We start from the raw sequence: 15,659 nt of genomic DNA, 5'->3' as shown, positions 1-15,659 counted from the left end.
CAAAGCAAAAATGAACTACTGGGACCTATCAAAACAAAAAGCTTCTGCACAGTAAAGGAAACAATCAGTAAAACTAAAAAGCAGCTGACGGAATGGGAGAAGATATTTGCAAATGACATATCAGGTAAAGGGTTAGTACCCAAAATCCATAAAGAACTTATCAAACTCAACACCCAAAAAACAAATAATCCAGTGAAGAAATGGGCAAAAGACATGAATAGACGCTTCTCCGAAGAAGACATCCAGATGGCCAACTGACACATGAAAAAATGCTTAACATCACTCATCATCAGGGAAATACAAATCATAACCACCATGAGGGGTGCCTGGGTGGCTCAGTCGGTTGAGCATCCGACTTCGGCTCAGGTCACGACCTCGCAGTCCGTGAGTTCGAGCCCTGTGTCGGGCTGTGTGCTGACATCTCAGAGCCTGGAGCCTGCTTTGGATTCTGTGTCTCCCTCTCTCTCTGCCCCTCCCCTGCTCATGCTCTGTCTCTCTGTGTCAAAAATAAATAAACATTAAAAAAAAACACCTTACACCTTTCAGAATGGCTAACATTAGCGACTCAGGCAACAACAGATGGCGAGGATGCGGAGAAAGAGGATCTCTTTTGCATTGTTGGTGGCAATGCAAGCTGGTGCAGCCACTCTGGAAAACACTATGGAGGTTCCTCAAAAAACTAAAAATAGAACTACCCTATGACCTAGCAATTGCGCTACTAGGTATTTATCCAAGGGATACAGATAGGCTGTTTCGAAGGACACATGCACCCCAATATTTATAGCAGCACTATCAACAACAGTATGGAAAGAGCACAAATGTCCATCGATGGATGAATGGATAAAGAAGATGTGATATATACATATATACAATGGAGTATTACTCGCCAATCAAAAAGAATGAAATCTTGCCATTTGCAACTACATGGATGGAACTGGAGGGTATTATGCTAAGTGAAATTAGAGAAAGACAAAAATCATATGACTTCACTCATATGAGGACTTCCAGAGACAAAACAGATGAACATAAGGGAAGGGAAACAAAAATAATCTAAAAACAGGGAGGGGGACAAAACAGAAGAGACTCATAAATATGGAGAACAAACTGAGGGTTGCTGGAGGGGTTGTGGGAGGGGGGATGGGCTAAATGATTAAGGAGCATTAAGGAATCTACCCCTGAAATCATTGTTGCACTATATGCTAACTAATTTGGATGTAAATTAAAAAAAAAAAAATTAAATTAATTAAAAAAAAAAAAAGAAATGTTTTAGGGCTCAGTAGATTTATTTCATCTCTGAGTTTTTTAATAAAAAGCAGCTATGTGTTTTCTCTTTTAAAAAAAATAAATTACCTGATTTTTTTTGTATGCATCAAAAAAACAAACAAACAAACAAAAACCAGGCTACCTGGCTGGCTCAGTCAGTAGAGCACGTGACTCTTGATCTTGGGGTCGTGACACAGCCAGCTTTGGGTCCTCTGTCCCCCTCTCTCTCTCTGCCTGTCCCCCACTTGCGCTCTGTCTCTCTCAAAAGTAAATAAACATTAAAACAAAATAATATCTATGAGAAACCTACAGCTAACACTTAATGGTGAGAAACTCAATGCTTTTTTCCCGAGATCAAGAATAAGAAAAGGATGACCACTCTTACCACTCCTGTTCCTCATAGTACTGGAAGTCCTAGCTAATGCAGTTAGATAAAAAGAGGAAAGAAAAGGATACATGGGAAAGGAAGAAATAAAACTGGTCTTGTTTGTGTATGAAATGATTATGTACGGAGAAAATCCCAAAGAAGTGACAAAATGTTTCTATAGCTACTAAGCAATTACAGCAAGTTTGTAGGATACAATGTTAATATGTACAATGTAATTGCTTTCCTATATACCAGTGAACGACTAAAAATTGAAGTGAAAAACAATACCATTTACGTTAGCATAAAAAAATGAAATGCTTAGGTATAAATCTGGTATAATTTGTACAGGATCTATATGACGAAAACTCCAAAATTCCAATGAAAAAAATCAAAGAAATCTAAATAAATGGAGAGATGTTACACATTCCTGAATAGGAAAACTCACTGTTGTTAAAATGTTCATTCTTCCCAAGTTGACCTGTAGAATCAGCACAGTCCCAGTCAAAATACCACCAAGTTATTTTGTGGATATTGACAAGCTCATTCTAAAGTTTAAGTGGAAAGTCAGAAGATTCAGAAAAGGCAGTACAATACTGAAGATCAGTATTGGAGAACTGACACTACTTGACTTAAAGACCATAAAGCTACAGTAATCAAGACAGTGTGTTGTTGGTGAAAGAGTAGACAAATAGATCAGTGAAACACAATAAAAAGCCCGGAAATAGAGCCACACAGAGTCAACTGGTCTTTGACAAAAGGGCAAAAGCAATTTAATGGAGAGAGTATCTTTTTCCACAAATGGTTTTGGGACAATTGGACATCTATATGCAAAGGCAGAATGTAGACACAGACCTTACCCCTTTCACAAAAATCAACTCAAAATGGATCATAGACCTGTATGGAAAATGGAAGACTGTGAAACTTCTGGAAGAAGCATGGGAGAAAATGTAGGTGACCTTGGGTTTGGCAGTGAGTTTTCAGATACAGTACCAAAAGCATGATCCACGAAAGAGAAAATTGGCAAGCTGGACTTTGTTAAAACTTTCTTCTCTGAGAAAGACAACATTAAGAGAATAAAAAGACCACGGATTGGGAGAAAATATTTGCCAAAGTCATATATGATAAAGGGCTGATGTCCAAAATACATAAAGAACTCTTAAAACCCAGCAAGAAAACAAACCAATTAAAAAATGGGCAAATATTTAGGCAGATATCTCACCAAAGAAGATCTACAGATGGCGATGAACGTATGAAAAGTTGCTTAGTAGCATATGTCATTAGGGAGTTGAAAATTAAACAATGAGATATCACTGTACACCTGTTTAAATGGCTAAAGTTTAAAAATCTAATCATACCAAGTGTTGACAAGATTCAGAGCAACAGGAACTCTCATTCTTTGCTGGTGGAGATTCAGAGTGGCACAGGCAGTTTGGAAGACAGTTTGGTGGTGTTTTGTTTTTGTTTTGTTTTTACAATGCTAAACATAAGGTTACATCATCTAGCAGTTCTATTCCTGGGCATTTATCCGAATAGGAAACATCCACACAAAAACCTGCATGCAAATGTTTATAGCAGAATTATTCGTAATTACCCCAAACGGAAAGCACGTAAGATGGCTTTAACTGGATGAATCAGTTCAATATTATACAGCAGTAAAAAATAGTGAGCCATCTTGCCACTAAAAGAGAAGCACCTTAAATGCATATTGCTACGTGAGGGACACGAATCTGAACAGGCACATACTGTATGATTCCAATTATGACATTCTAAAAAAGGCAAAACTGGGGAGACATTAAAAAAATCGGTGGCTGGGGCGCCTGGGTGGCTCAAGTTGGTTAAGCATCCAACTTCAGCTCAGGTCATGACCTCACAGTTCATGGGTTCGAGCCCTGCACTGCACAGTTCGTGGGTTCAGCTGTGCTGACAGCTTGGAGCCTAGAGCCTGCTTCCCCGACTTGTGCTCTGTCTCAAAAATAAACGTTAAAAAAAAAAAGATCAGTGGCTAACAGGGCTTCGTGAGAAGGAGGGACTTGTGAATCAGGTGACTTACAGGCTGGTGAACTCTTACATATAATACTGTAATGGTGGGTATATGTCATCCATTTGTCAAAACCCATAAAACTAATGATACAATGCAAAGAGTGAACCTTAACCTAAACTATGGACTTTAATAATAATGTACCAGTATTTGTTAACTGTCAGAAATGTGCCACAAGAATGCAAATGTTAATAATGGGAGAAAGTGTGTGTCAATATGGAGGGTAATATATGGGAACTCTATATGTACTATTTTCTTTTAATAAATGTTTCAAAGGGGAGATAAGTGAATGTGAAAGAGATGTTTAAGTCGTGCATGGACAAAACTGAAACGTTTTACAGGGTATAACAAAGTAACTTTTAAAAGTTGAAAAGGAAGGGGGGAAACCCTATAGTAAATGTCATAACTAAAAAGTGACAGCTTTTTCTCTGAAATGGCAATGAGAAAAAGATGTCTTTCATTACCATTATTCACACTAGAGAAGAGTGTGAATTTGGAGGTGTTGGTGGATACAAGGTAAATGTATGGAGATTATGTATACTCGCAATGATTGGAAAATGACATTGAAGAGGCGTTTGGTTGGCTCATTCGGTAGAGCATGTGACTCTTGATCTCAGGTTCATGAGTTCAAGCCCCATGTTGGGCATAAAGCTTACTTAAAAAAAATATGTGGGTGTCTCAATTGGTTAAGCATTGGACTCTTGGTCTCAGCTTAGGGCTTGATCTCAGGGTCATAGATTTAAGGTCCATGTTGGGCTCCATGCTGGGCATGAAGCCTACTTAAAAAAAAAAAATGACATTAAAAAATTTCACTTTAATAGTAACACATCAAATAACTGGGGGGCGGCGGGTAGAATCTAAAGATGAACAGAAAATCTATGTGGAAAACTACAAAAATTACTCTGAGAAATTAAAGATGTCCTAAATAAATAAGGGAATATATCGTGTTTCTGAATTGGAAGACTTAATATTGTGAGGATCTCATTCTCCCCAAAGTTTCTATAAATGCGATGTAATCCCAAGAAAAACTTCATAAAGTTTTCTTGTGAAAATTGACGTGCCAATTCTAAAATGTAAGCGGAAATTCTAAGCACCAAGAATAGCCAACGTAATCTTGATGAAGAACCAAGTTGAAGGACTTACGTTAACAGACATCAAGACTTAGAAAACTTCATAATTCGAAGAGCCTTACAAAGTCCAGAAGTACATCCACTCCTGGATACCCCTATATATATTCGCTTATGAGCAAGTTGCCATCGCAATGCTTTCTTAATGAAGGGTGAAATGATAACATTCGAGGTAGGAAGCAATTTCCAGGAAAAAAAAAAAAAAAGATTGCCTTGCAAAGTCCAGAGCTCAACTTCCCATGACTCTAACTCCTCTAGCGATCTCCGTTTCTATTGCCAGTGTCCCCGGCGCTGCCATTCAGGGCATTTATTTTATTCACTGAAACACGACTCAGGAATTTGGCTTAGGCTGCGCTTTGGCAGTTTGGAGTCCCATCTTGCCTATTTAACTCGTGCAAACTCAACTGCATGGTTTCGTGGGGTCATGGGGAAAGGGGAAATAATGCAAATAGCACAGGCGGTCTGCGTTTTCATTCAGTAACCACGAAATTTGCTAGTAAGCATGAGACATGTAAGCTTGCGTTCCAGCTGTCGGTTCTCGCGTGTGTCTGGACGTGTGGGCATTTCGCTTCTGTTAGTGGGATTGCAGCATTCAAGATACGTGTTTTCCATGCGTAGTTTTCTATGGCAACACAATTGCTCCGTTTGCTGTTCAGCTGAAGCAACGGCATCCGGTCCAATCCTGAAGGAAAACCAGCGCTGCTAAACTCGCTGAGGCTGCGTGGATAGTGGCCATAGGCTCGGGCTCCCAAGCCGGACCACCTGCGTTTACATCCTAGCTCTGCGCTCACGGTCTGTGCGGCCTGGGCCAGTGACTGGCCTCTCGGTGCTCCGCGTCCGACTCGGAAGAAGCCGATCACGGCAGCATCTCAGGACGGCGTGGAGACCGTGAAGTGGCTAACGTAAGCTGCGGCTCGCACCTGGCAAGCAGGCCATCAGAGTTCGCTGGTTTTATTACCATCGGTACAGCCGTTCTTGCCGAGCGGTGAGGGCGCGTGGTCTCCACAGCGGTGGTCTCGAAGGGCTTCAAGGGGGGCTGAGCAGCTCCTCTTCCCCCCGCGGCTCACGCGTGAGAGCTCAGCCCCAGCGTGGAGCGCTCCGCCCTACCGTGGGCTTTTCTCCGCGGGGGACTCGTTCTTTCGGCTGTGGCCCGTCGTGGGGGGGGGGGGGGGGGGGGCGTGTGGCACAGGACGTGGGCCTTGAGGCGGCAGGGCCCGGGGGTGGGGCGCGATGTGTTTCCACGGAGGCCGTGCGAGTGTTGGCGGACACGCTGAAGCGTGTTTGGCGTCGTGTGAGCGCGCGTGTTCAGCCACCGGCATTTTCCTGTAGACGGAGTGCCACCGGGGTTTGTAAGGTCAGCGTGGCCCGTGAGCTTCTGGCCTCTGCTTTTCACCCGAAGCCGCTCGGCGCCTCCGTTGTCCCCAGCGGGGCCTGCGGCCTCACTAGCGCCGTGGCGCTTGCCGTGGCGCTTGCCGTGGCGCTTGCCGTGGCGCGGTGGCTCGCGGGTCCTTCCTGGGCGCGCGGGCTCTCGGCTCGCCACCGACCGTCACCTCTGCAGAGCCTCGAAGAGCTTCGTAGGCGCCTGTTGGCCAGCCCCCTCCTGCCCCTTGCGCCGCACGGACGCAGACTTCCGTGGGTACCTTCCAGAACTATGAGAACGGAGATCCTGTTACCGTCCGCGACCTCGTCCCCGCCCACCTTTCTTCTCGCGAGAAAGCCGCTCCCTGTTTGCAGCCGCTGCTGCACCGCGCCGACCGCCACCCACCGGCAGCTGCCTCCACCGCCAGCCTGGGGACCGCGCTCGGACGCCGGCCACGCTGACTGGCGGTGCCGCTTCCTCCGAGGGCGCAGCTGGCGTCAACTGGGGTTTCGTTTCCTCGCCTGCCTTGCTTGTTCCCACCTTCCTCGTCTCCTGTGGTTCTTGGCTTCTGCTCAGGAAAAACCGGTCTCCCGTACGACTTCCCAGTGACCGGGCTCCATCCTTCTGCCTTGCCAACAAATGTGCCAAAACCAAACGGAGTTTAGCACGGAGTGTTGCTCGACCGCGTTATTTGAGGCTCGGGCATCTGAGCCTGTTGGGTCCCTCTGCCGCCAAAAGAGGGGTTTGGGACATGAGACGTGTGCTAGGGACATGAAAATTAGAAGGATTTAGCTCTCCCTGGGCTTAGTGTCTGGGAGGTTAGAGATTTGGCTTTTTAATAGAACAAGTTACCATCTAGTGTCCCTGTCCGTGTCCTTGGAACAAAGGGCATACGAGTTTAATTGGTGCTGTTTTAAGGGGATTTGTGTAGTGTGTTTAAAACAGCTTTGGAACGTGTGGACATTTAACATTTCACAGTAGTGACGTAGAATTGTAGTGAGCTTGTCTATTGTGAATTGAGGAATCTTGAAAAAACTTACGATCTATCCAGGTGGCACATGAGATTTTATCTTTAAAGTTGTAAATATCCTAAAACGTTAATACTGTCTCATTTTTTTTTTTTTTGTTTTGTTTTTCCCCTTTCTTCCTAGAATATTTTCCTTCTTGGATATAGTAACTTTGTGCCGATGTGCACAGATTTCCAAGGTAGAGTATTAACCAGATGTTTATCAATAAATATCAAGTTTTATTAGAATGAGAATGAGTTTTAGTTCAAGCAAGCAGTTAACTTTAATATCATCTTTTGTATTTAGCATAATTCCATATTTGATTGTCAACTTAATGTATATCAAGAATAAAAGTTTAGGGGCGCCTGCCTGGCTCGGTGGGTAGATCATGGGACGCCTGATCTTGGCGTTCTAAGTTCGAGCCCCACGTTGGGTGTAGAGAGGACTTAAAAATAAAATCTTTCAAAAAAGATAATAAAAGTTTGAAAATACAGAGGCTGAGTCAAGACTTCCTCTAACAGTTGCCTTCACCCCTGTCTCTCCTCTTCCTCCTGCCTCCCAGGCCTGGAACATTTTAGCCCTGGATGGAAGCAACTGGCAAAGAATAGACCTTTTTAACTTTCAGACAGATGTGGAGGTAAGTTAGCTTTATTTTAGACATAGGACTTTTTAAAAAGGTGAGTAAACTGGTCACTCTTTGCTGCCTTTTAATTTTGCTGCATTTAGTCAGATTTAATATAAAGACCCAAGAAGGTGTCTGCATACATGAGGACCAAAATTCTACTTGCATTTTGCTTTGGGTTCTGTATCAGTAATAGACTACTTTTGTCCTTGTTAACGTTTATAACCTTAGTGGTATCACTGAGCTTTTTATTTTTTTTTTTAATGTTTTTATTTATTTTTGAGACAGAGAGAGAGACAGAGCATGAGCAGGGGAGGGGCAGAGAGAGAGGGAGACACAGAATCCAAAGCAGGCTCCAGGCTCCGAGGTGTCGGCACAGAGCCCGACGCGGGGCTCAAACTCACAGACCGCGAGATCGTGACCTGAGCCGAAGTCGGACGCTCAACCGACTGAGCCACCCAGGTTCCCCATCACCGAGCTTTTTAAAGCCCCATTCCTGCATCATTAACACCTGGTTCCGTGCTTTAATCTTAGGAGACTCTTGACACACATTTATTGATCTGAAAGCTCCACCGAGAATTCTCATTCAGCACCAAGAATGGAGAAATAGCAGAAGAATTGGGGCCAGGAGTGAGGCTGGAGACCTGGACGATCGCTCCCGCTCAGCCACTTAAGCCGCAGACTATCTCAGCGCTTCAGTTTTGTTATCCGTAAAGAAGCAAAATGATCCTTAAAGCCTTTTCTAAGTCTAGGATTCTCATGTATTTACCTAGAAATATGGGAATATCTCCATCTAGGAGTGATCAGCCTGAGCAAATGAGAAAAGTTTATTTTCAAACAACTTTAGTGTTGAATACCAATTTATGACTAAAAAGCAAGAGAGAAGTAATAAAAAGCATTGCACACAGGAATTGTCTAGAGAGCTGTTTTAGGGTGTTGAGATTCTGAAGTTTATCTACCCAGTGTTAGGAAAACTTTGTTCACTTCTGGGGTAGCCAACTCAGTTATAGTCAGTGGAATTGTATTCTGGTTCGGTTCCTCATATAGCATTTTCGTGAAGTGTTTTTGCCAAAGTGTACGTTCTGTAACTTTTTTAACGGATAAGGAAATAATCACGCTTGACTGTGAGTTGCGCCCAAACAATTTCCTGCCAGTTACTTAACCCGGTGCTACCTCGGGGAGCTAATGGCCAGTGTGGGGCCCCTTCACCTTTTTCTCCAGGGGATTAGCTGGAGAGTCTCCAACCCAGTGTCAGACCAGTGGGGCAGAGGGGCTGAGCACAGCGCTTCCCACTGTGGGTTCCTCTCTTGTTCTGAGCTTGGAAGGCCTCAGGGCTTCACGCCCAGCTGGAAAGACAGATTCTCTTTGCTGGCTTGGACTGTGGCCCCTGGGTTAGGGGTTCTTTAACGCTCTTTCCAGACTTAATAGCAGTGATTGCAACAGTGCCCCACCCAAACATGCTGACACGTGATTCCCCTTCAGACAGATAATCTCTAGATCTTTGTTCATTGTGTTTACTTAGTGATGTTGAGAAGCACATTAGATTCCAAAAATTGCAGTCATTTATGCTGGCCAAGGGAGAGTCATTGTTTTTTTTACAGTTTGCAAATTATGCATTCTTACTCTTGGTTCTTATTGCCCCCTCAGTGTTCTTTGATGATTTTTCCAAACTGTACAACCTTTTGAAAGCACACTTAAAACATTTACGGCCAGAGTTTTAAAAATGCTATTTCCAGTGAGTGGCACTACCTTATGCATTATTTGATTTCAGAATTTTAGCTGATGGCTGACTGCCGTTCTATAAACACATTGCAGAAATATTTAAGAGTACGTACTTCCACTGAAGAGAGACTAGCTTACGGCTCACCAGTTATGTAAAACATTACTTGTGAAAACTTGAAACGGTTGGTACCAGGGTTTCAGTCTAGTGTAACACTATTTAGTCACCCTTGCGGACTAGCAATTTGAACCCAGATTGGATTCAAGTGTTGAGGCCCCCGGTATTGTCTAAATAGGACTCATTGGATACTCACCCTGGGAAGCTTTCCATGGATAAGCCAATCATCTCAAATTTATTTGGGACGAAAATGACGATTTATGGATATGTTGAAAGAGAAGGTACCAAGGTTCCGGATTAATAGGTTAATAGTACTTACTGTGTGCCTGGCACTATTCAAGCAACTTACATATGTTCATTTAATCTCCTCAGAAACACCACATTGAAGAAGCCGAGGCACAAAATGTTTGAGTGACTTACCCAAGGTCATTCACTTAGTAAGAGGACAGTAGTCACCTTGAACACAATGGATTACGTGATGTCATGTTTTAGAGAAAAGGCAGACTAGAGTCCCCAGAAGGCACGTGTGCTTCGGCGCCTTTCCTTCAGCATCACTCTTTCCTGAATAAGTGTTGTTTCCCTGATGTTTAGGCATTTTCCATGCCTTTAAAAGTTGGATATTTTTGTGCCATTGGATTCTACCAGCCAAAAGTGAGGAATAACCGAGTGGCATGCTCATCTAAAAATTACAACTCCAAAGGTCCCTCCATTTAGGCTTTGTTTCTCTCTAAATCCCTTCATTCCAAAATCCACGCCTACAACATACTATCTAAATGGATAACATACAGCCATTGACTTGACTTTTGCATTCAGAAAGAATTTGCTCATTTTTTTCCTCTTAGTTGGAAACAGCGGAGTAGAAAATTCTGAATATAATTTTTTTTATTCCAGTACAAAAGCCTTTCCTCCAAAGAAAGGAAAAATAGAAACCTCATATAAACGTAACTAAATTTAAATGGAGAAAAACATGTGTGCTCCATTTGCCGACATTGGTATGGAGGGGTTTTTGCTGTCTTATTCTGTACTTAAATATTTATTTATCTTGGACTTCCAAGTCATAATCTGTTTTTCCCTCTAAAGACAGAGATTTGTTAACTCTTAAGAAAGCATAAATAAAGCTGCTAGCAATACTGAAGTTTAGATTTCCATCTTTTTAAAAAAAAATTTTTTTTATTGTTTAAATTCAAGTTAGTTAACATGCAGTGTAGTATTGGTTTCAGGAGTAGAATTTAGTGATTCATCACTTACGTACAACACCCAGCGCTCATCCCAACAAGTGCTCTCATTAATGCCCATCATCCGTTTAGCCCATCCCCCACCCCCCCCCCCCACCCCTCCAGCAACCCTCAGTTTGTCCTCTACTTAGGAGTCTCCCCCTCCCTGTTTTTATCTTATTTTTCCTTCCCTCCCCCTATTTCATCTGTTGCGTTCCTTAAATTCCTTTATCAGAATATCAGGTAAGATTCAACTTACCAATTTTTGTCAATGATATATGAGATCTTTGCCTAACCCAGGGTCATAAAGATTTTCTCCTGTGTTTCTAGAAGTCCTTTATCCTTAAATTCCACATATGAGTAAAATCATATTTCATTTTTCTTTGCCTGACTTATTTTGCTTAGGATAATACACTTTAGTTCCATCTACATTGTTGCAGATGGCAAGATGTCATTCTTTTTCATCACCGAGTGTATTCCATTGTATATGTATCTCTATCTATCTATCTATCTATCTATCTATCTATCTATCTATCCATGTACCACATCTTCTTTATCCATTCATCAGTTAGCCAGGTAACAACATATGTGAGCCCTGTTCCTGTGATCCTGTGGTTTGATGAGATCTGGTGAATTGCTAGTGCTTACAGTTCAGGGCCCAGATTGCTATTTTATATAGTAAGCATAATAGTATTTTTTTAGAAACCCCAATGGCCGTTTTTCGGTATTTTCTACCTCGTAGAGGTAGTACCTACGCGGAGTACACGGCCTTTAGAATCACATAAACGTGTTAGAACCCTAACTCTACTACTCACTAAAGTGTAACCTTGGCGATGTAAACATTTACTTTCTTTATTGGCAAAATGAAGGTAATAGATCCAGTCTGCATTAGGATTCTCCAGAGAAACAGCCACTAGTATGTGTGTGTATGTAGATACATAGATTTAGTGTAAGGAATCGGGTCAGGCGATGATGGAGGCTGAGAAGTCCCAAGATCGGCAGTTGGGAAGCAGGAGGCCCAGGAGAGCTGACGTGTAGCTCCAATCTGGGTCTTAAGACCTGTGAACCAGCAGAGCTGATGTGGGAAATTCCAGTCTGAGAGCTGACAGCTTCCAGACCTAAGAAGAGCTGAGGTTTCCCCCGAGTCCCAAGGCCAGAAAAGACCAGTGTCTCAGCTCAAGCAGTCAGGCGGGAGGAGGAGTTACCTTTTACTCAGCCTTTTTGATTCCATTCAGGTCTTCAGTTGATTGGATGAGGTCCACCCACACTAGGAAGGGCAATCTGCTTTACTCCCTCCACTGATCCAAATGTTAATCTAATCCAGAAATGCCCTCACAGAGATACACAGAATACTGTTTGGCCAGCGATCTGGGCATCCCGTGGCCCAGTCAAGTTGGCACATAAGATGGATTAGCACAGGTTCACCCCTTGTCAATGTGGCGCCCATACGCGTCTCCTCAACCTGCACGTAATCTCCAAGGACTGTAATTGCGCCTAATGTGATACAAGTACCCAGCGTACAACGGAAACACACCAACTCCTTCCTCAGAGGAAGAAGGTCCTGAGTGATGTTCCCTCTTCCTGATACCCTGTACCTTAAATACCGTGATGCAGAAGTAACAGTTAAATACCAACACATTTTACATAAGGGGATAGGAGGGGAAAGAAAACAAACGTGGGGCGCCTGGGTGGCTCAGTCAGTTAAATGTCTTACTTTCAGCTCGGATCACGATCTCACTGTTGGGGGACTGAGCCCCACGTCAGGCTCTGTGCTGGGCACGGAGCCTGCTCAAGATTCTCTCTCCCCCTCTCCTTCTGCCCCTCCCCCACTCGACTCTCTCTCTTAAGAAAAAAAAATGTATTATCTCTACACACACACACACACACACACACACACACACACTCATAACAAAATAGGGAGAAACACTCATGACAATTGCAGTTTTCATTTCTGGAATTGGTCACATGGTGATCCTCGGTATTTACAACTACTTTCTTCTACTGCACGTTCCTTGCTCCCTTTATCTCCAGCAGGCCCCCCAGCTAGTCATGGTTCGTTACCATGGTACTTTCTGAAGTGTATGGGTCATTGGTCGTTCCACCTGGATTGACCTGTAGTCTTTTACTGGCCTGAATCACAGGGCATGGTAATGCTAAGAGAGATTCCTAAGGGATCTTCTGTATTCCAGACACATTCTTCATGATCTCCGTTGTCGAGCCCGTGAGGTTGTCGTGAATATTAAATGAGTTGTAATACGTACAAGGAAGTGTTAAAATCGTGCCTGAAAAAGTGAAAGTGTTAACCGATGTTCATTTTTTTCCCCTTTAACGTATCTGTCAGCCCGAGTTCCTTTTTCAAAGGAAATGTGTTTACATAGGGATTTCTAAGAAGAATGCGGGGGAGCTTTTATGATACATCTTCAGACTTCTAGTGCCGTAATGTTCGGCTACAACAAAGTTTGGGTTTTTTTTGGAGCAACGTTGTTGTAGACCCCTGCTCAGCACCCAGTGTTCCCATAGCTGACGTCACAAAGCCTTGTCATCGGTGGAGTAGCCGTGAGCCCTGTAAGGGGAGGCCTAGCTCCGGAGCTAAAACTTCCAAAACATAGTGCACGGATTTTTTTTTTTTTTTAATATTTAACGCTTTAATTAAAACTATTTCTCCATGCCTGCAGCTCCTTTATACGCTAGGAACAAGGTGGGGTGTTGGAAGCTTCTTTTATGCCCGGGAAAGTTCGATTCCGTTTCTAAATTTCAGGTTAGATTAAATTTCCATTAGATAAGCAGCATGAAAATTAAGATGTTTTTCCCGACTTTCTTGATTCAAGGGTCGAGTAGTGGAAAATATCTCCAAGCGATGTGGTGGGTTCCTGAGGAAGCTCAGCCTGCGGGGTTGCATCGGTGTTGGGGACTCCTCCTTGAAGTAAGTTGGATCCACAGTGATTCACTCTGTCGTGGCAGCTCGTAGCCGACTTGCCATCAGCAAGAACAAACCAGAACAAACCAAGCATATTAAGTGCTCTTCTCCTGTGATGTCGTTTCTGTGGTAATTTGTGTAGAGTAATAAAAGAACCGTAAGTTTGGAATCCTCCGGCCTGGGTTAGGGATGTGGCCTGAGGACGCATTATTTCTCACTGGGTGTTGCTCTCTCTTCTGCAAAGTGAAGGCAGCTGTGGTTCCTGCATGACACTGTCACAGGCATCACTCGAAACAGCACGCATGAAGGGCCTGGTGCGTGATGATACGATGGTTCGCCTCTGTTCCCTCCTTCACTTCCCCTTCTTCCTAGCTTCATCTTCACGAAAGCGACCACCTTTTTGTGTATTCTCCTACTTGGCAAAATAATTCTTTCAGAAGCGTCCTGCACATAACCTGGAATTTTGCATGCTCCTAAAAGGATGTGATTACCAAAGTCTTTTTATTATAGTTAACCCAAACACATGCTTGCCCACCTCTTACTGGGTAGCCATTATTTATTGGAAATGTTAGCAATCCGCTGTTAAGAACACGTGCTTTTCTGGAGACAAGACATAATTAAAGCCTTTATGTTTTTATCCTTGTGGCCTCTACTGTTGTTTGAGGTTGGCTACATTAGAATACACACTGCCCCCTAGAACCTTGGGACGGACTTTGTCTCTCGTAGACCTAAGCATCACCCCCATGTACGTCAGTCGCAACTGCCCGTGAGAATGTGCAGTAACATTACAGATGGCATAATTTGTCATTGAAACATCTGCTGCACCATTGCTAGGAAAATCGACTTGTAACATGTTTTTAAATGTTTATGTATTTATTTTGAGAGAGACACCACAAGCGGGGGAGGGGCAGAGAGAACGGGAGAGAGAGACTCCCAAGCAGGCTCTACACCATCAGCACAGGGCTCGACTTGGGGCTTGATCTCAAGAACGATGAAATCATGACCTGAGCCAAAGTCAGGAGTCAGGTGCTTAACCGACTGAGCCATCCAGGCGCCCCTCCAGTTTTTTCTTGTAATGACCTAGAGCTAGCCTTGGCATCTACTCTGTTCCACATATGTACTGTTGTTGTTTTTGATGGAGGGAGGCTATTCGTTTGCAAATGTTTTTTGAGCCCGACTACGCCAGGCACTGATCTAGGGAATGGAGATACAGTAATAATCAAAATAGATTAAAACCCCAGTACTAATCTTACATGTGTGCTCTCTGTAACTCTTGCTCCAGCATTATATATGAAGTCCTGGGGATTTTTAACAGGTTTATTGAGATGTGATTGAGATGCAATAACTGTATGTACTTGAAGGGTACAATTTGATCATTTTAGGCATATGTATATACCCATAAAACCAACACTGTAATGAACATTGCATGTCCCATGAGCGTTTCCTCGTGTGCCTTTATAATCCCTCCCTCCCTCCTACCCTGTGTCTGTCCTACTGCTAGGCAGCCACCGATCTGCTTTCTGTTGCTATAGGTTAGTTTGAATCTTCAAAAGTTTAACTAATTATCCAGTATGTACTCCTTTTTGCCTGGCCTCTTCCACTCAACATCATTGTTTTGAGATCCACCCATGTGGTCGTATGTATCAGTAATTCATTCTTTTTTATTGCTGAATAGTGATCCATTTAATGGATATAATACCATCTATTAATTTCTCATTTGGGTTCTTTCCAGTTTGCAGCCATTACACATAAAGCTGCTATGAACATTTGTGTATAAGACTTCGTATGTCACATGTGTTCATTTCTCTTGGGTAAATACCTAGGATTAGCTAGATCATTTGGTGGGTGTGTGTTTAACTTTTTAAACCTTTCAAACTGTTTCCCAAAAGGATTATGCCATTTTGTAT

At 43.1% G+C, this 15,659-nt stretch overlaps 1 protein-coding gene across 11 annotated transcripts in view; it reads left to right on the top strand.

Annotated features, from left to right (window-relative positions):
- The window catches only part of FBXL2 (F-box and leucine rich repeat protein 2), a 131,363-nt gene that overhangs the window by 53,456 nt on the left and 62,248 nt on the right, over positions 1–15,659 (top strand). For 10 of the 11 annotated variants that reach the window (XR_007155729.1, XR_007155730.1, XR_007155733.1 and 7 more), the window contains exons 3-5: positions 7,307–7,361; positions 7,725–7,799; positions 13,664–13,758. Coding sequence is in view for 5 of the 11 variants with exons in the window: in XM_047875673.1 (XP_047731629.1) it covers positions 7,307–7,361; positions 7,725–7,799; positions 13,664–13,758 (225 nt within the window). In the remaining 6 variants the exon portion in view is untranslated. Of the gene's footprint in view, positions 1–7,306; positions 7,362–7,724; positions 7,800–13,663; positions 13,759–15,659 lie in introns of those variants that run through there. The other variant, XM_047875678.1, reaches the window with a different exon arrangement.

Source organism: Prionailurus viverrinus, chromosome C2, assembly GCF_022837055.1.
Source record: "Prionailurus viverrinus isolate Anna chromosome C2, UM_Priviv_1.0, whole genome shotgun sequence".
In the NCBI taxonomy this organism is placed as follows: Eukaryota; Metazoa; Chordata; class Mammalia; order Carnivora; family Felidae; genus Prionailurus; species Prionailurus viverrinus.
This window is presented reverse-complemented; position numbering and strand designations above follow the sequence as displayed.